This window comes from Spermophilus citellus (genome assembly GCF_964194105.1).
Source record: "Spermophilus citellus genome assembly, chromosome: 8".
Taxonomy (NCBI): domain Eukaryota; kingdom Metazoa; phylum Chordata; class Mammalia; order Rodentia; family Sciuridae; genus Spermophilus; species Spermophilus citellus.
The window spans coordinates 63,937,525-63,953,304 of record NC_138189.1 but is presented as its reverse complement, the minus strand read 5'-3'; the positions used below and the strand labels follow the sequence as shown (position 1 = coordinate 63,953,304).

The 15,780-nt window shown below is 35.4% G+C and overlaps 1 protein-coding gene across 1 annotated transcript in view; it reads left to right on the top strand.

Annotated features, from left to right (window-relative positions):
- The window catches only part of ANTXR2 (ANTXR cell adhesion molecule 2), a 132,266-nt gene that overhangs the window by 9,210 nt on the left and 107,276 nt on the right, over window positions 1-15,780 (top strand). Inside the window, exons 4-7 of the mRNA XM_081304724.1 lie at window positions 7,093-7,174; window positions 7,627-7,734; window positions 7,892-7,960; window positions 8,744-8,824. Coding sequence (XP_081160850.1) covers window positions 7,093-7,174; window positions 7,627-7,734; window positions 7,892-7,960; window positions 8,744-8,824 — 340 coding nt within the window. The remainder of the gene's footprint in view (window positions 1-7,092; window positions 7,175-7,626; window positions 7,735-7,891; window positions 7,961-8,743; window positions 8,825-15,780) is intronic.

Here is a 15,780-nt window from a genome sequence, read left to right as displayed (position 1 = left end):
CAATTGGATTAAAAGAGACAGATATACTTGAAAATGAGACTTCTGGTCTCATTTTGAATTGATATTTAGAAACTATATTTAGAAATTATTTATCATAGTTTATTTAGAAATTATTTACCAGAGACTTCTGGTCCCTCAACTTCCTATGGACAGGAAGGAGTTAAAAAGGGATCTATTTCTTATGAAAAAGGAAGGATGAACTTAGTGGCTGTAATGGTGTGCAACTCAGGAGACCCAGACAGGAGGATTTCATGGTCAGCACTAACAACTTGGCAAGATTCTCAGCAACTTAGTGAGGCCCTGCCTTAACAAAAAGAAAGGATGACTCAAAGTGCAATCAAAGCCCAGAGGGTGGACCCAGGAGCATATACGAAAAGCATATATAGAAACATAGATGGATTCCCAAGATATAGGACTGAGCTGTACTTAAAGAATGGAAAATATGTAGTGATGAGACAGCTGACACTTCTGGTACTAGGTGACTAGTTCCTTTTTTGGTTATTCAATGACACATGAAAAAACATCCTCATATGTAATGGCTTACACAACAACAATTTTGTTCTCACACAGTTCTGTGAGTTGACTGGGCTCACTGGGAGCTTTTTCTGTCCAATGTAATTCTACTTGGAGCTGCAGTCACAGATGCTGGTTTTTGGTTCAGGACCCTGGGTAGGGCTGTTTGGTAGAGCACCTGTGGTCTCCTCCCTGTGTCCTCCACACGTGGCTTAGGCTTCTTACATCTTGGTGCCTGGGTTCCAAGGAAGGGTATTCCAAAAGCAAGTCTTCCAAGATGAAGAAAGCAAAATATCTTGTTCTTAGGGTTTGGAGTCAGATGGTAAGGAACATACCTTCTACCTTATTCTTGTGACAAGCCATAATAGGGGTAGCCAGTTTTAAGAGGAGGAGAGATAAATACTATCTCCTGGTCAGAGAATAGACACATATAGACTGGAAAGAATTGATAGAAGTTATATTTAGAAATTATTTACCATAGTTTATATGAAAAGAAACAGCAAAATTTGTAAGATGTATCTCTTCATGAGCTAAATATGTCAGTTTAGAGTGAAAATAAATCAAAACAACAAATTAGATTGGCAATGTTGACACTGGCCTTGATTCTACTGCAATCAAATAAACTAACAGCAAATTTTGAATAATAAAAGTCTTTTACTTTTATTATTTGTTATTAACTTCTTATCATCCTCCTTTTCATAAAGTAATATTTGTTTCTTAATAATAGTAGCATGTTCTCCTTTACTTCTATTATTTAAAGATTGCCACTATTTCTTGAGCCAGATTAGAATAGATTGGCACATCTCCCTTTTCTTTTACAGTTTTGAATAGTATTGTTAAATTCAAACTTTCAAGGACTTAAGAATTAATAATATGCAGTAATACTTTGCTAGCAGAATATTAAGATATGTTTATTTCCTAATTTAGAAAATTTTCACATTTGTGGGGTTGGGTGGTACCTCAGTGGTAGAGCACTTGCTTAGCATGTGGGAGGCACTGGATTCTATCCTCACCACCACAAAAAACATAAATAAATAAAGTAAAAGTATTGTGTCCATCTACAACTAAAAAAAAATTAAAGAGGAATATGTTCACACTTGTAGTATAAATGTACATTTTGAGATTGTTTATATTCAAGGATTTATTCAAGACCAATATTGAACACTTACTATGCATATGATTTATAGTTTGCAGTACTTAAAGGCTTTAAAATTCTAGGTGTTTTATGAAGGACTAATAAAGGGGTAGTCCTCAGATGAGGTGTGCAAACTGTAACTGATTAGGCTGATAGTTCATATTCAAGTTATCTTCTATGGATAAAGATCAGGGCTATAGTGAATAAATGCAAACTATTTCTATCAGTTATCAATCCCTTAGGTGCTGTGAAAGGTACCAAATGTTTGGCATGTAATAGCTCTGTTAATCTTTGTAACAACTTCATTATGCAAGTAGTATTATTATCTCCACTTTTTTTACTTGTGGGGAATGGAGGGCCAGAGAGACTGCAAAGTTTTCCAAAGTCACAAGATGAGTAAGTTAAGTGCCAGAACTGTGAACTGAGGCCAAGTTCCCAGGCTTGACCTGTGTGATGTGTTTGTTGTTTAATGCAGAGTAGTAGCATAAGGAAGCATTAGGGTCAGATGGAAGATGATTTCACTCTGTCCCTGATACACCATATGATAAGAGAATAGTAACTACTATGTGTGAGCACTGACTTTGTGCCAGACACCTTACATGTATGAATTTATTTGATTTTCACAATAGCTCCGTGGATTCAGTACAGCTTTGCCTTTTCTTATCAATGAGGCAACTGAAAAATAAAGTTTGGATAAGATGCCCAGGCTCACATATTCTTGTAAGTGGAGGAGCTGGATTTTGAAACCAAGCAGTCTGCTTCTAGGACCTGAGATCTTGTCCGTTGTACTGACTTGTCACCTCAAATCCAGCCTGCCTCTGTTTACAGGCTTTCTAGGGGAGCAGAATGGTATTGTGAAGGAGAAATGCAGATGAAAAGGGTGTGTTCCTGTTACTACTTACTCTTCTCTCCTCTTCCCTCTGTCCTAATACTCTTTGTCTAGGTGCACACAACCTTCCAAATCCTCAAAGATGCCAGATGGCATTATATTATAAATATCATAGTGAACATGTAACAGATATCTATAGAATTAGTGAAACAATATCTGGACAGGCATTGTTATTTACATTTCATAGAGACAAACCAAGATCAGAGAAATTTAATAACTGTTTATGGTTACAAGTACATATGGTTACAAGTCTCTCTCTTTACTTCAATCCCCAAGTGTTCCTATCTCACTATATAGCTTTCCACATATAGTCATCCCTTAGTATCTGTGAAGACTTGGTTCCAGGACTACCACAGATACCAAAAAATCTATGGATACTCAAATCTCTTATATAACACTGTAGTATTTGCAAATAACCTATTTGTATCCTCCCATATGACTTCAATCACCTCTAGATTACTTACACAATTGGATACATTATTGCACTATGTAAATTGTTGTTATAATGTAAAAGTTGTTTGGGAATAATTAGAAGAAAAAGTTTAGTGAAGATGAATTAAAAAATGTTTTGGTCTGCAGTTGATTAAATCTGTTGATACCTGTGGATATGGAGGGCTGACTGGAATTCCTTTTCAAGCTCTTCCTCTCACCAAAGCTTTTTCTTTCCTCTCTTAATTTTTTCTTTCCTTTCCTTTTTTTTTTTTTTTGATTCCTGCATGATAAAACTTTGACTGTCAGTTTGCCGTATTATCTTTGCTTGGAATCAGGAAGAAAGTCAACTGAATGAACAAAATCATATTGACAGAGGAATGCCCAACATCAACAATAACACTAGTAGCTACAGCTTAGTGCTTATTATATGCCATTACTTCTCACAGTGTTCCCATGGGGAAGGTATTTTTAGTCCCTATTTTATAGCTGAAGAAACAAAGTTGATCTTAGAATTAACACATGTTCTACCAGACTGTGCTCCTCTTGATTCGTATCATCCCAGGGTATTTATAGTTTAAAAGATCATCATGTTTACCCCAAACCCCTTGAATAGAACTGACTGTTAAAATAGGCAAGAGAACAAATATCCCAACCACATGGGAAGCCTTTCCAATTAGATTAGATCAGAGGTTCTTTTTTGAGGGGGGTGTACCAGTGATTAAACCCAACAGCACTTAACCAGTAAAGTGAGCCACATCCCTGACATCTCCAGCCACTACCCCCCTCCCCCTTTTTTTGAGGCAGGGTCTTTCTAAGTAACTGAGGCTGGTCTCAAAATTGAGATCCTCCTGCCTCAGCCTTCCAAGTTGCTGGGATTACAGGCATGCGGCACCACACTAGCACATCAGAGGTTCTTAATTCTTGCTATACATTAGAATATTCTGAGGACCCTTACCTCCCCATCTCTCACCTCCCCTCCCCTCCATCTCAGCAGAGAAATTTGAGAGATACAAAGCTGAAAGTTTCACGAATGAAAAACCAGGCGTTGTGTGGTTGCCCTCCCTCTCTCACTCCCCTGCAACTCCCTCCTTCTCCAGTGGATTATAGAGTTTGGTTCTCTAATTCTCAACTTAAAAAGATTTTATTTGTTTAAATTCTACCTGTTTACAAAAAGCATTTGATGCTGCATAGAGCAATAATATACAGAAAATTAATTAATTATTAAAAGAAAAGTTCTTGGAAAAAAAGCTGAAGCAATTTGATAACTATTAGAACTTAGAATTTTGTGAATAAGAAACTCACTGTGGGCTTTCCTGTAGTCAGGGCAAGAGAAACATTTACATAGCTGTAAATAGCAGAAAGGAGGAAGTGTGCAGCAATTACTGAGGGGTGACAAAGAAGCTTCTGCTGTGAGTCCTCATAGGGGACAGTTACACATCATGATAGCAGCATCCTTGACAACAGTTTCACAACAAATACTGAAGTAGTTTCAATATTGCTATCCCTGGAGGGTGAAGACCTAACGTTAAAGCAAAACTTAGTGAAGCAGATCTTCTAAGATGATGCTGAACTTGATCTTATCTTTGTAACATAACCACTTCTTCCTTTCCCCTCCTTCTCCCCCTTCCTTCCTTTCCCCTCCTTCTCCCCCTTCCTTCCTTTCCCCTCCTTCTCCCCCTTCCTTCCTTTCCCCATTCTCCCTCCTCCCTCTTCCTCCTCCTTTATTTTTTCTTTGCTCTTCTTTGGAGTCTTCTTTAACATTATAATGTGGATGGATGAGTTTTGTTTTAAACTATTACATCAATTTGCTTTTCTCTAGTTAACGAGATTAAGAGTCCTAGACCACTGCAGTGTAGTCTACCTATCCAAAAGTCTCTGAAGACCATATTCAGCAAGTTCTACCCTCTCAAGAGTCTTATGCTGGTCCTTACAATCTTGAGCTGATCTGAACTGAATGGAGAAGGCTATTTTCACCATGTACATTCTGTTTGTGTAAACTTGTATTTCAGTTGTCTTTTTCATTTCCCTTTTGGCAGCAAACATCAATGCTTGAGGACACACTGCCACTTATTTCTGGGAAGCACCAAATATTTGGTATTTATCTGCATTTAGACAAAATCAGTTTCGAGTTGTTTCCATATATACCAAACATAAATATTTAGATAAAACAAGCTTATCCATTATGCAGTTTACTCTATTATCTGTGGAATCACTAATTTTTTTCAGTGGTTGATTGAAAAATTTATTGAGCATGGACTTTACAAAAAACATTATAATAAGTAATGTGTGGAAAGCAGAAAAATACATCATAAATAAAAGACATGGGGATGGAACATTGTAAACTCTTTTTCTAGCTGAAAAGTGAAAACATTAAATTAATTTTAATTAATGCAATTAGTTAAATTATTTTAAAGTACAATGTTTTAAAGAGACCATTTGTGTGTCTGACTCCAGTCATTCTTTTTTCCCATATTTTTTTATTGGTGCATTATAATTGTACATAATGGAGGGATTTATTGTTACATACTCATACATGCATGCAATATAACAATATAATTTGGCCAGTATCATTCCCCAGTGTTTCCCGTATCCCTTCCCTTCTCCCTCCCCCTGGTTCCTTTATTCAAAGGATCTCCCTTTGATTTTTACCCTGCCTCTCTAACTTCCACATATGAGAGAAAACACATGACCCTGACCTCTAAGTTTGGCTTATTTTACTCAACATAATAGTCTCAAGTTCCATTCATTTTCTTACAAATGACATAATTTCATTTTTCTTTATGACTGAATAGAACTCTATTGTGTATAAATACCACATTTTCTTCATACATTCATCTGTTGATGGATACCGTGGCTAGTTCTATAATTTTGCTATTGTGGATTGTGTTGCTGTAAACATGGGTTTGCATGTATTGCTATAGTGTGGTGACTTTAATTCTTTAGGATAAATACTGAGGAGTGATAAAGCTGGGTTATATAGTAGTTCCATTCCTTGACTCCAGTCATTCTTTGATGATAAAATAATTTTGTTTTATATTAATCTCCCTCTGTATCATCCTCAGTAAAGTGAAAACTATTCATATTATATTTAATGAGATGAAATTGGGTATACCAATTAAAGAATTTAAAAGGAATTCTTTTTTTCTTGCTTCTATTGGAAAACTAAAATTCTTAGAATGGTATCGTAAGTGCTCTTCTGATCTTTTGAATTTAAACTTGAAAAAGAAGTTTTAAATTTAGTTTGGATAGTTTTTACATCATCATTTATTTATCTCTTCTTGTGGTTTTATCTGTTTTTAAAGGAGTTTAAAATTTATATTTGAAAAAAACCCAAATTGGGTTTTCTTTTACTCATGTATATGAGATAGTTCTTAATAATATTGTAGTCATACTTGTTTCGACATACTCCATTGAGACAGTGAATTAGTCATGAATAAAAAGGTTATTCTTTGTTTTTTCATCTTTTTCATTCATATTGCCTCTCTCAAGAATCCATTACCTTCCCATTCATTCATTCATTCATTCAACAAGTATATATTACATACTTATTGTATCCAAGAGAATGTGTTGGTATCTGAATGTGCAAAAAGATGCCAGAAAAGCTAATAAATTATGAGACTTAAGACTGGGACATTGAAGTAGAAAAATGTTAATTTCCATATGTAAGGGCTAAGTAATGTGCTTTAGGAATTTTCAGATAATAAAGAGGTTTCCCCACTTTCAGGGAAGTGGGGTGAGTGTTTCAGAAATATTTTTTTCCACTGAAGTTGAACTATTTAATCCTTGTATTTTTGTGGGTAATAGAAAGCATGTTTTACTCCTTAGCATTTAATAAAACAAACATGATTGAAGATATCTGTTCTTAGCTCAAAATGCCCAAGATATACTTAGATATTTTCAGGATATTTTTAGTACTTTAACTTTTCATGGTTAAAAAATGAAAATTATTAAGTACTTACTGAAATGACAGCATGAAGTGCTCTCTGTTTGCAAAGCCCATGTCCATTCCTCTACTTCTTACTGTAGAAGCCTAGTTGCAATACTTTCATCTTATTCAAGAAGTATTTATTGTGGCGTTTGCTCATTTTTGCATTGTTTAATATTATAATACATTTTTTTCCAGAGACAAAATCAATAAAGGTTTGGAAGATTTAAAAAGTGTTAGTCCTGTGGGAGAGACATACATCCATGAAGGACTAAAGCTAGTAAGTCACTTCACACTTGAAAGTATGGAAGAGAATGCTTTCTTATTCTGTAATGAAATACAATTATCTAGCAAGGCTCAAAAAACTGTTACATACTTATCTTTAAAATGCTTTTAGTTATTCTAGAGATGAATCTGGTAGAAAGCATTATTTACTGTAGTGATAAGAAAAGTTTGTATGCATTTTTTCTATTAAGGAATTTTCCATTTTCTTTTGTGGTCATAATTCAGATTATTCACCTATAACTAAAAACCTTTGTCATTTAAACCCAATACTAACTACTCTTTAATGTGAATATGTATATATTTCAAATAAAATAGTTACAATATCCTCCTTTATGCGCTAGTCAGTAATATTTTTACTTTGTCAGACTTACAAATTTAGCTTGATGGAACATGCTGGTTAAAAGTTAAAATTAAAATGTGAGTTGGATAATTATTCTTCATTTTCAGGCGAATGAACAAATTCAGAAAGCAGGAGGCTCAAAAACCTCCAGTATCATAATTGCTCTGACAGATGGTAAGTTGGACGGTCTGGTGCCATCATATGCGGAGAAAGAGGTGAGTATTGAACTGAAACTGTTCTTTACACTCTACTGCTGTGCCTGGCTGTGTGTTTCTGCATGTGTAGATGGATATTGAGTAACTCTGTATCTCTCTCTGTCTCTCCCCGTCCCTCTTTCCCCTCCTCTCTATTCCTCCTTTTTTTCCTCCTTAGGCAAAGATATCCAGGTCACTTGGTGCTAATGTTTATTGCGTTGGTGTCCTTGATTTTGAACAAGCTCAGGTGAGTTAAGACAGTTCTGCAAAATTTAAATCCCATAATGTCTTAAGGATAGGGGAACAAATTCTTTTCACTAATGACTTCTTACAAAGGTTTTTTATAAAATGGTTTATGTCTTGAGTGCTGCCTTCATAATGTCAGAATTTTGATAGGTTTTGTTACTTAAAACAAAACTCTAAATAAATAAGTATTTGAACATTTATTTGGTTGGAGGAAGTAATACAAGACAAACATTTGTACTAAAATTATGTGAATATCCCTTCAATTAAAATGACAAGATTATTAGTCTTATTTATAATTATTATTTTGATTTAAATTTTGACTCTTAGGGGTGCAGGAATTTGGAAAGTCCATTTGAAAATCTTTAATAATTTTTATTAAAAAATAAATTTTTCCCATGGAGTTTTTTTTTTTTGAAGGTTTAGGTACCACATTTTTTTTTCCTCACAAAATCATTTTACGTTCAAATTCTTGCTTGAGTATAGCTTAGATTCCTGAGTCTTCTGCCATTAACAGCTGTTAGAAGTCTGTGTTGTTGCAAAATTGCAACTTGAGGCTGTGTCATGGGGCTAAGACTGACCTCAGTTATTCTATGGTGATACATTTGGAGGAACACAAATCTTATCACCTTCAGTTTACAGGCCACACTGGTGAATGAATCCTGCAGAGTAACTTTTCAGACATACGTAACTAAAACTTAAATTTACATGTAAGTTTAACATAAGTTTATAAAGAATTGTCTGTCTCAACCATCTCTTAAGTAAGCTTTTCTCTTTTTTTCTAAAGCTTGAAAGAATTGCTGATTCCAAGGAACAAGTTTTCCCTGTCAAAGGTGGATTTCAGGCTCTTAAAGGAATCATCAATTCTGTGAGTCTATCTCTGGAGGGAGATGGGCAGGAAGGGACTGATCATTGTACATACATTTTAAACTAATAGAAATAATCTTAGTGTCTAGTGCAGGTGGCCATTATGGAGAAGAAAGAGCATAAGAAAGAGATTTGCTTGCTCTTCCACAGTGTAATTCTAAAAATCTGGATTTGTTTGCAAGTGAGATTTGACACTAATTCTTGCATGGTTGGGCTCTGAGAACCCCAGCCTGTGATCTCTGTTTTAGATACTTCTACCATTTTTAAGCATGGAGTTGCTATCTGGAGGTTTCTTTCTTTCTCTCTTTTACATAGACTTTATAGGACAAATGTAAAATGAAAAATTTGTATTGGAATGTGTGATTACTTTGCCTTCCAACTATGGCATTTCTTAGCTGTATGTCAGGCATCTTGAACCAGCGGCTGAGTATTTGACTGCAGTTGTTGTTCTTTCCATTTAAATGATGAATCGTCTCCCTAGAGCACATAATATTTCTGTTTGGGATTCAGTTGAGCTGCTCTGGTGGTGGTTAGGATCCGGGCTCTCCTCGACAGCGTATGGGAAGGGAGTGATGAAATGCACCACGAAGCTCCTGGGTTTTCACAGCTGAGGTTTATGTTTCGTTTTACTGCCTTTTGCTAGAAGCACTAGGGATAGTTGCTATTAAGTATTTATGATATTTTGGTAAACACCATCCTAAAATGGAAGTGAATAATATATATTCTCTAAGCAAAAGCTTTTCCTTTAATCTTTAGGCATTTGTAAAAGAAAAAAAAAGTGTCTAACATTTGGTTCTGGCATTTAAAATTTCTCTTCAAAGATCATGTTTTTTAGAAACACAGAGATTTATTGGTTTTTGTTTTAGTAGCATGTATTTTTTTTTAAATAAATGGACCTTTTTAGAGGAAACAGAATTTGGTTCAATCTCATGTCAGTGGACAAACCAAATGTAAATGCAGAATGGAACAGAGATATAGTTAGTTTAGGAGTTTATTTATATAATATTATGTTTGGTTTGTAGAAAAAATTAGTAAATAATTTCATAGTTGCATTCAGGATAAATACCAACAGAAGCAATATAAATGCAGGAAAAGAGATAATGCAAAAAGGGAGGATAATTTGACCCCCTCAACAAAAAGGTCAGTGGGTTGTATGTTTAATAGAATTTTATTGTACTTGAGGATTTGCAGTTATTTTTATAAGTATACTGGGAAAGAAAAAAGATTTCTCTGGGTTATTCCCTTTGAAATCTTTTTTTCTCTACATAAAAGGTTTAATTTAGAATTCTCCAGATGACTGACTAGCTTTTCCAAACCCTACTTTTATGGGTTATAACTATAGATTTTTCCCTTTAAGAAATTAATAGTTGACTACCAGAGGAAATAATTTTCTTTTTTTTGTCTATTTGTGCTGGGCAAGGAGGTGCAAGCCTGTAATCCCAGCAGCTCTGGAGGCCAAGGCAGGAGGATTGTGAGTTCAAAGGCATCCTCAACAATTTAGGGAGGCCCTAAGCAATTTAGCTAGATCCCATCCCAAAATAAAAATAACAAAGGCTGGGGATGTGGCTCAGTGACTGATTAAGCACTCCTGTGTTCAATCCCCAGTACCAAATAAAAAATAAAAATAAACAAAATGCTTATTTGTTAAATTGTGTTTTTCTGTTTGTATTGAGGAAACTTCAGAAGGTAATTTCTAAGTATAATACAGTCCTGCTGGATTGAAGTTCTTGATAGACATTAGCTTGAATAAGTTGTGCTAAAATAATTAGCAGGAAACTAGAAAGATTTGCATTATTCTAGGTACACTGCCAACAAAGTTTCATGTTAACATAGTTAAACACTAGCTATTTTGTCCCCCAAAGAGGAATACCTTGTCCATAGGACAGCCTGCCTCTGGGGAAATTGCTGGCAATACCTGGCAAAGGTGGCAGGTGGAAAAAGGAGTCATTATAACTTTTATAACCAACCTAGATCTCAGCAATGGTTGATATATTTTTTTTAATTAGTGTTGTGAAACCTTGGGATTTTCATCCACTATGTAGAAATTTGAAGCAATTCAAATACTTAATCTCTTTTCAAGAGAAGAGATTGGTTCACCTTTAATAATATAAAAAAGTGGAATTCTGCCTAAATTTGAATTATATTTTATACTCACATATTATTTAAAAATATTTATTTGATATTTAGAATAATATAGCACATTTATCACAGGATAAGGACAAAGAAAAGAAGATATCCCTTTATTCTTTATGACTTACCAAGATAATAGACAAAATTGTACTATGAAATATATTTACATAAAGCTAAACAAATGGAAAAAAATCATAAAACTTAGGTTTTTCAGATGTCACTATGAAGGCAGAATATTAGCTAAATTCATGGACAAAATCTCTTTCCTGCTGGATATTATTTAAATACATCTGATCTCCTTTACTGTCAGAATGTTAACTTACTTGAAGTTGATCTTTGAAAAAAATTCATACAAGTTTTCTTTGTTTTTTGTTCTGATCCCCCCAAATCCAGTGACTTGGATGGACTTGTGCCCTTAAAGACCAAGACGTCATATATTGTTAAGATATTGTGTGTCAAGAATTAATTTTTAATCAGCAAAGACAGTAGTTTCAGTTTTGAAGACTTTCTTCAATGCAGTTAAAAGGAATAAACACTGTAGTAGTTCTTTCACAACTTAAAAATCAAGAGACTGAAAAAGACCTTTGTTATGAATATGCTGCATATTAACAATTTAATATCTTTTTTAAAATTTAATTGATTCAAAAAATCATTTAAGCATTCTATTTTAATTTTTTAGAAAGTGTACTGTTTCAACATTTTTAGATTGCTCTTCAGGCAGACATGATATGTAACATTCTTTGGAATATTGGTATAATTTTTTATTATAACTAGCTCTATGAAGGTTTATAATTCATTACCATCTGAAGTAGATACTATTAAGAATATATATTTTATTTCTCCCTTCTTTGCTCAACTTAGTTTTTTCATTGAACTCATTTAATAAATTAATAAATTAATAAACCCTCCTTTTACTTAAGGCACTGTGTTAGGCATGGAAGAAAGAACACATACTTAAATAAGTCAAACTATACTGCACCAGGGTTTTTTTTTTTTTATTGATTATTTATCGCATTACATAGTTCATGATATATCATCTTTCATACATTAGACTCAAATTGTGCTTTGAACTCCCATTTTCACCCCAAATACAGATTGCAGAATCACATCTGTTACATATTCGCATTTTTACATAATGCCATATTAGTGACTGTTGTATTCTGCTACCTTTCCTATCCCCTACTATCCCCCCTCCCCTCCCCTCCCCTCCCATCTTCCCTCTCTACCTCCCCTGCTGTTGTTCAATTCTCTCCCTTTTTTTTTTTTTTCCCTCCCCCTTGCCCCTCATAACCTCTTATAATTTTATGTATCCTTGAAGGTCTCCTACCATTTCCATATGCTTTCCCTTCTCTCTCCGTTTCTCTCCCCCCATTCGAATGGATAAAAAAAATGTGGCATCTATACACAATGGAGTATTATGCAGCACTAAGAAATGACAAAATCATAGAATTTGCGGGGAAATGGATGGCATTAGAGCAGATTATGCTAAGCGAAGCTAGCCAAAGCCCTAAAAAACAAATGCCAAATGTCTGCTTTGATATAAAGAGAAAAACTAAGAACAGAACAGGAAGAAAGAGCATGAGGAAAAGACTGCACCAGGGTTTAAAATAGTGATGATGAGATGTTTGGAATATCCCCTGCAAAATTTATTAGGTAATATGGGGATTTAGAGGAGGGAAATTTTAGTGAGTCACCCCATGGGATAAAAAACCATCTTAGAATGGAATTGTGTTAAATGTCAATGTGGCATGTAAATTGACGTAAAGAGGATTGGTTTGGTTACATAAAGTTATAGAAACCTTTTCATGGGATTTGAACTGGACTTTACTAATTGGAGTAGATATAATTTAAAAAAAGGAACTTCAAGAACAACCTGTGCTGAGGGGTTTGAAGGATACATGTCGACAGGTAGTCTGGACTCAGATTACAGAGACCTTCACATCTTTGAATGGGGAATTAGCACTCATTTTAAAAATAATCAGGAAAACATGGAAGACAAGAGCCTGGGATTTATATGATGTCCATGAGGATTTAGGAAGAATATTCTTATAATAATGTATGGGATGGTTTGCATCCTATAGTTATAAATCTCTTGCATTTGTCCTTATAAAACACAGAAAAAGATAATAACCTCATGTGCACATAATATGAGGTTGGAAATAAGAAGCTCTGGGTATGAATCTCTGTCACTGCATAGCCCTGTGACATGGAATAGGTCCTACAATGTACTTCCTGAGTTCTAAAATTCTCAGCAAATGGGAATAATGAGTTCTATTTCACTGATTTTAATTAAATTATTTTAATTAAATTATTTTAATTGAATGAAATAATGATTAAGAATGACCTAGATAAGAAGAGCTGGACTTTAAAATATTTGGTAGGAAGCTAAGAATGGCAGGAAGCCAGGATCATGTAACCTGGGGCTATTGGTCCTTCTGTAGGACAATCCACTGGGAGAGATGGCCAGCAATCTATATGATCAATGTCATGGGTATAAAAGGATATGATGGTAGAATGTAAGATGCTCAGTTTCAGAGGGTGGGTCATAACAAGGCTTTCTAGATGGTGTAGGTACCCAGTGTCCTTAGGCTATGGGATCAGGACCCCATCAATCAGGGGAACATGATTCAGTATTCCTATAACAAAGTTATGTATAATTGTAGGACCTCATATTCAAAAAAGATCCACAGTTCATGGGGGAGGCAGTGTGTGCTAGTTAGAATTCAGTGTAGAAACCCTGTTGTTAAAGGGGAAACAGTATTCCCAGTAAATTATAGTTCCTGAGAGCTTATCCTAGGCACTGGGATTCCAGGTCTTTCAAAAAGGAAACTAGGTCAAAGAGCTAATTATGGAAATACTTAATAAACTCTCTGCCCATATCAAAAATATGTCAGGAACAGGGTGGGGCTGAACCTGCATGTATAAAAAATCTCTGTCTCATGCTGAACCAGGCTCAGGCACATGGCAAATATTAGCTGACACTTATTAGTTTTTGTTAATGATTATTATGATGGCAGTGACACTGAAAATAAAACAATAAATTTGGGGAAGCATTAAAAATTAAAACCTGAGAGTGCACTGGATTATAGGATTAAAGAGACAGAGCAGGGAGTCAAATGTAAGAGCATTGTGTGCCTGTGAATAACTAGAGTGAAAGCTATTTTTACAGAGGGGGCAGGGATGTCACTGGCAAAATGGAAGAGGTCAGTGGGCAGAGAGAGAAGTCAAATTGAGCTTGAGAAAAAAAAATCCCAGTGGGGGATGTAGGTAATTGGAGAACCAGTGAACTATCAAGGTTAGAAGTCATTGCGCCATCTCTTGTCCTTTCTCCCCTCCCTTTGCCCACAAACACAAACACAGAATTTTCTGTTTTTCTCTTCAGAATTATCTATGTTTTCTTAAAGTCCTTTTGATTTCTTGGGAAGATAATTGCAGGACTTACATTTTAAATATATAATATATAAATATAGAATAAAATTTTATTTGCACTAGTAAAGGTCAGACTAACATGTGGATACCCCATGGGATCTAGTTCAGTGTTTTATACTGTAGTGCTATGAAAGAAAACGTTAAAAAAAATCCACAGATGGGTGAATAATATGGAAAGAGTAAAAATCAAAATGCTCTGAGGAGACTCCTTCTCTTTTATTTTCTAAAAGCAGGACCATGGGATGTTTCACTACATGGAATTACCTTCACAATTTTTGCTTTTAATAAGAGTCCCTCAGAAAATATTAAAAAGAAAGAGATGAATCTGTTGTGAAGCTGGCTTTATAAACAACCCTGGTCCAAGAGAATTAAGTACACTAGATTCTAAGGGAAGGCAGTTAATGCCAGAGTTTCTAAGTTCATAATGGGAAAGTATACAAGCACGAACAGGAAGAGAATGATCACATGTAGGACATTTAAATAGCAATGTATTAGATGTGTTTTTTTTAAGGGAAAATGTGCAATGTATATTTCAAAAAATAACTTCATTCACAGTGTTAGAAATATAAGCTCCCTTTAACATTTGGATATAATTGTTTTTCTCAGTGAAGTCCATTGTTTTTGTTATGGTTTTGTTTGAAAAGCACTAAGAAAGGTGTCTAAAACTATGTTATATGGAATGAGAATTACTCCAACCTCCTTTTCTCTACTGGCAAATCATTTTCATAGAAGAGGGTACCTAATAAATACTTAGCTTAAGTGATTTTAGCAGGCTAAAATTGTTGACTGCTTAGTTATGGAAACCTCTCTTGATAAAATCATAGTTTCATGAAAAACCTAAAGCCTGAGCAACTGTAAAGATACAGTCACAGCAGCAGGCTTGGAGGTTGGGAGATCCGTCTCTTGCTACAGCGGTGTGTGGCAGGAGCCATCCTAGAAGGAACCTGGGACTTCTCTCCCAGCTTCCAATCGCCTTCCCATCTCCTCCCCATTCACAACCTCTGGGACCATCTTCTTGCCCACATTCTGCTTCCAGGACCAGCCAATTTCCTGTTTGTTTTTTAAAGTGGTTAGCACCTGATTTTGGGCCAACCACCACTTCGCAGATTTGTCAGAATTATTACACTTATTTCAGCAAGGTGGAGGCTGTGGTCACCTGCATGGTCAATTTGCATCTGCGGTCCTCCCCACCTACATCTCTGACAGCTATCTCACCGAACTTGTGGCTCTGGAGGGTGTGGGCCTCTGCTTCTGCGAGTTAGCCCAGGAGAAGCACCTGGGCTCAAGGGTCTCTGAAGATGCTCCACCTTCCAGGAGGTGCAGAAGCCTTCTCAGGATGACTGGGTGAAACCTAGACACCTTGGAAGCCGTGGTGCAGCTGGGGAAGAACCTGAACCG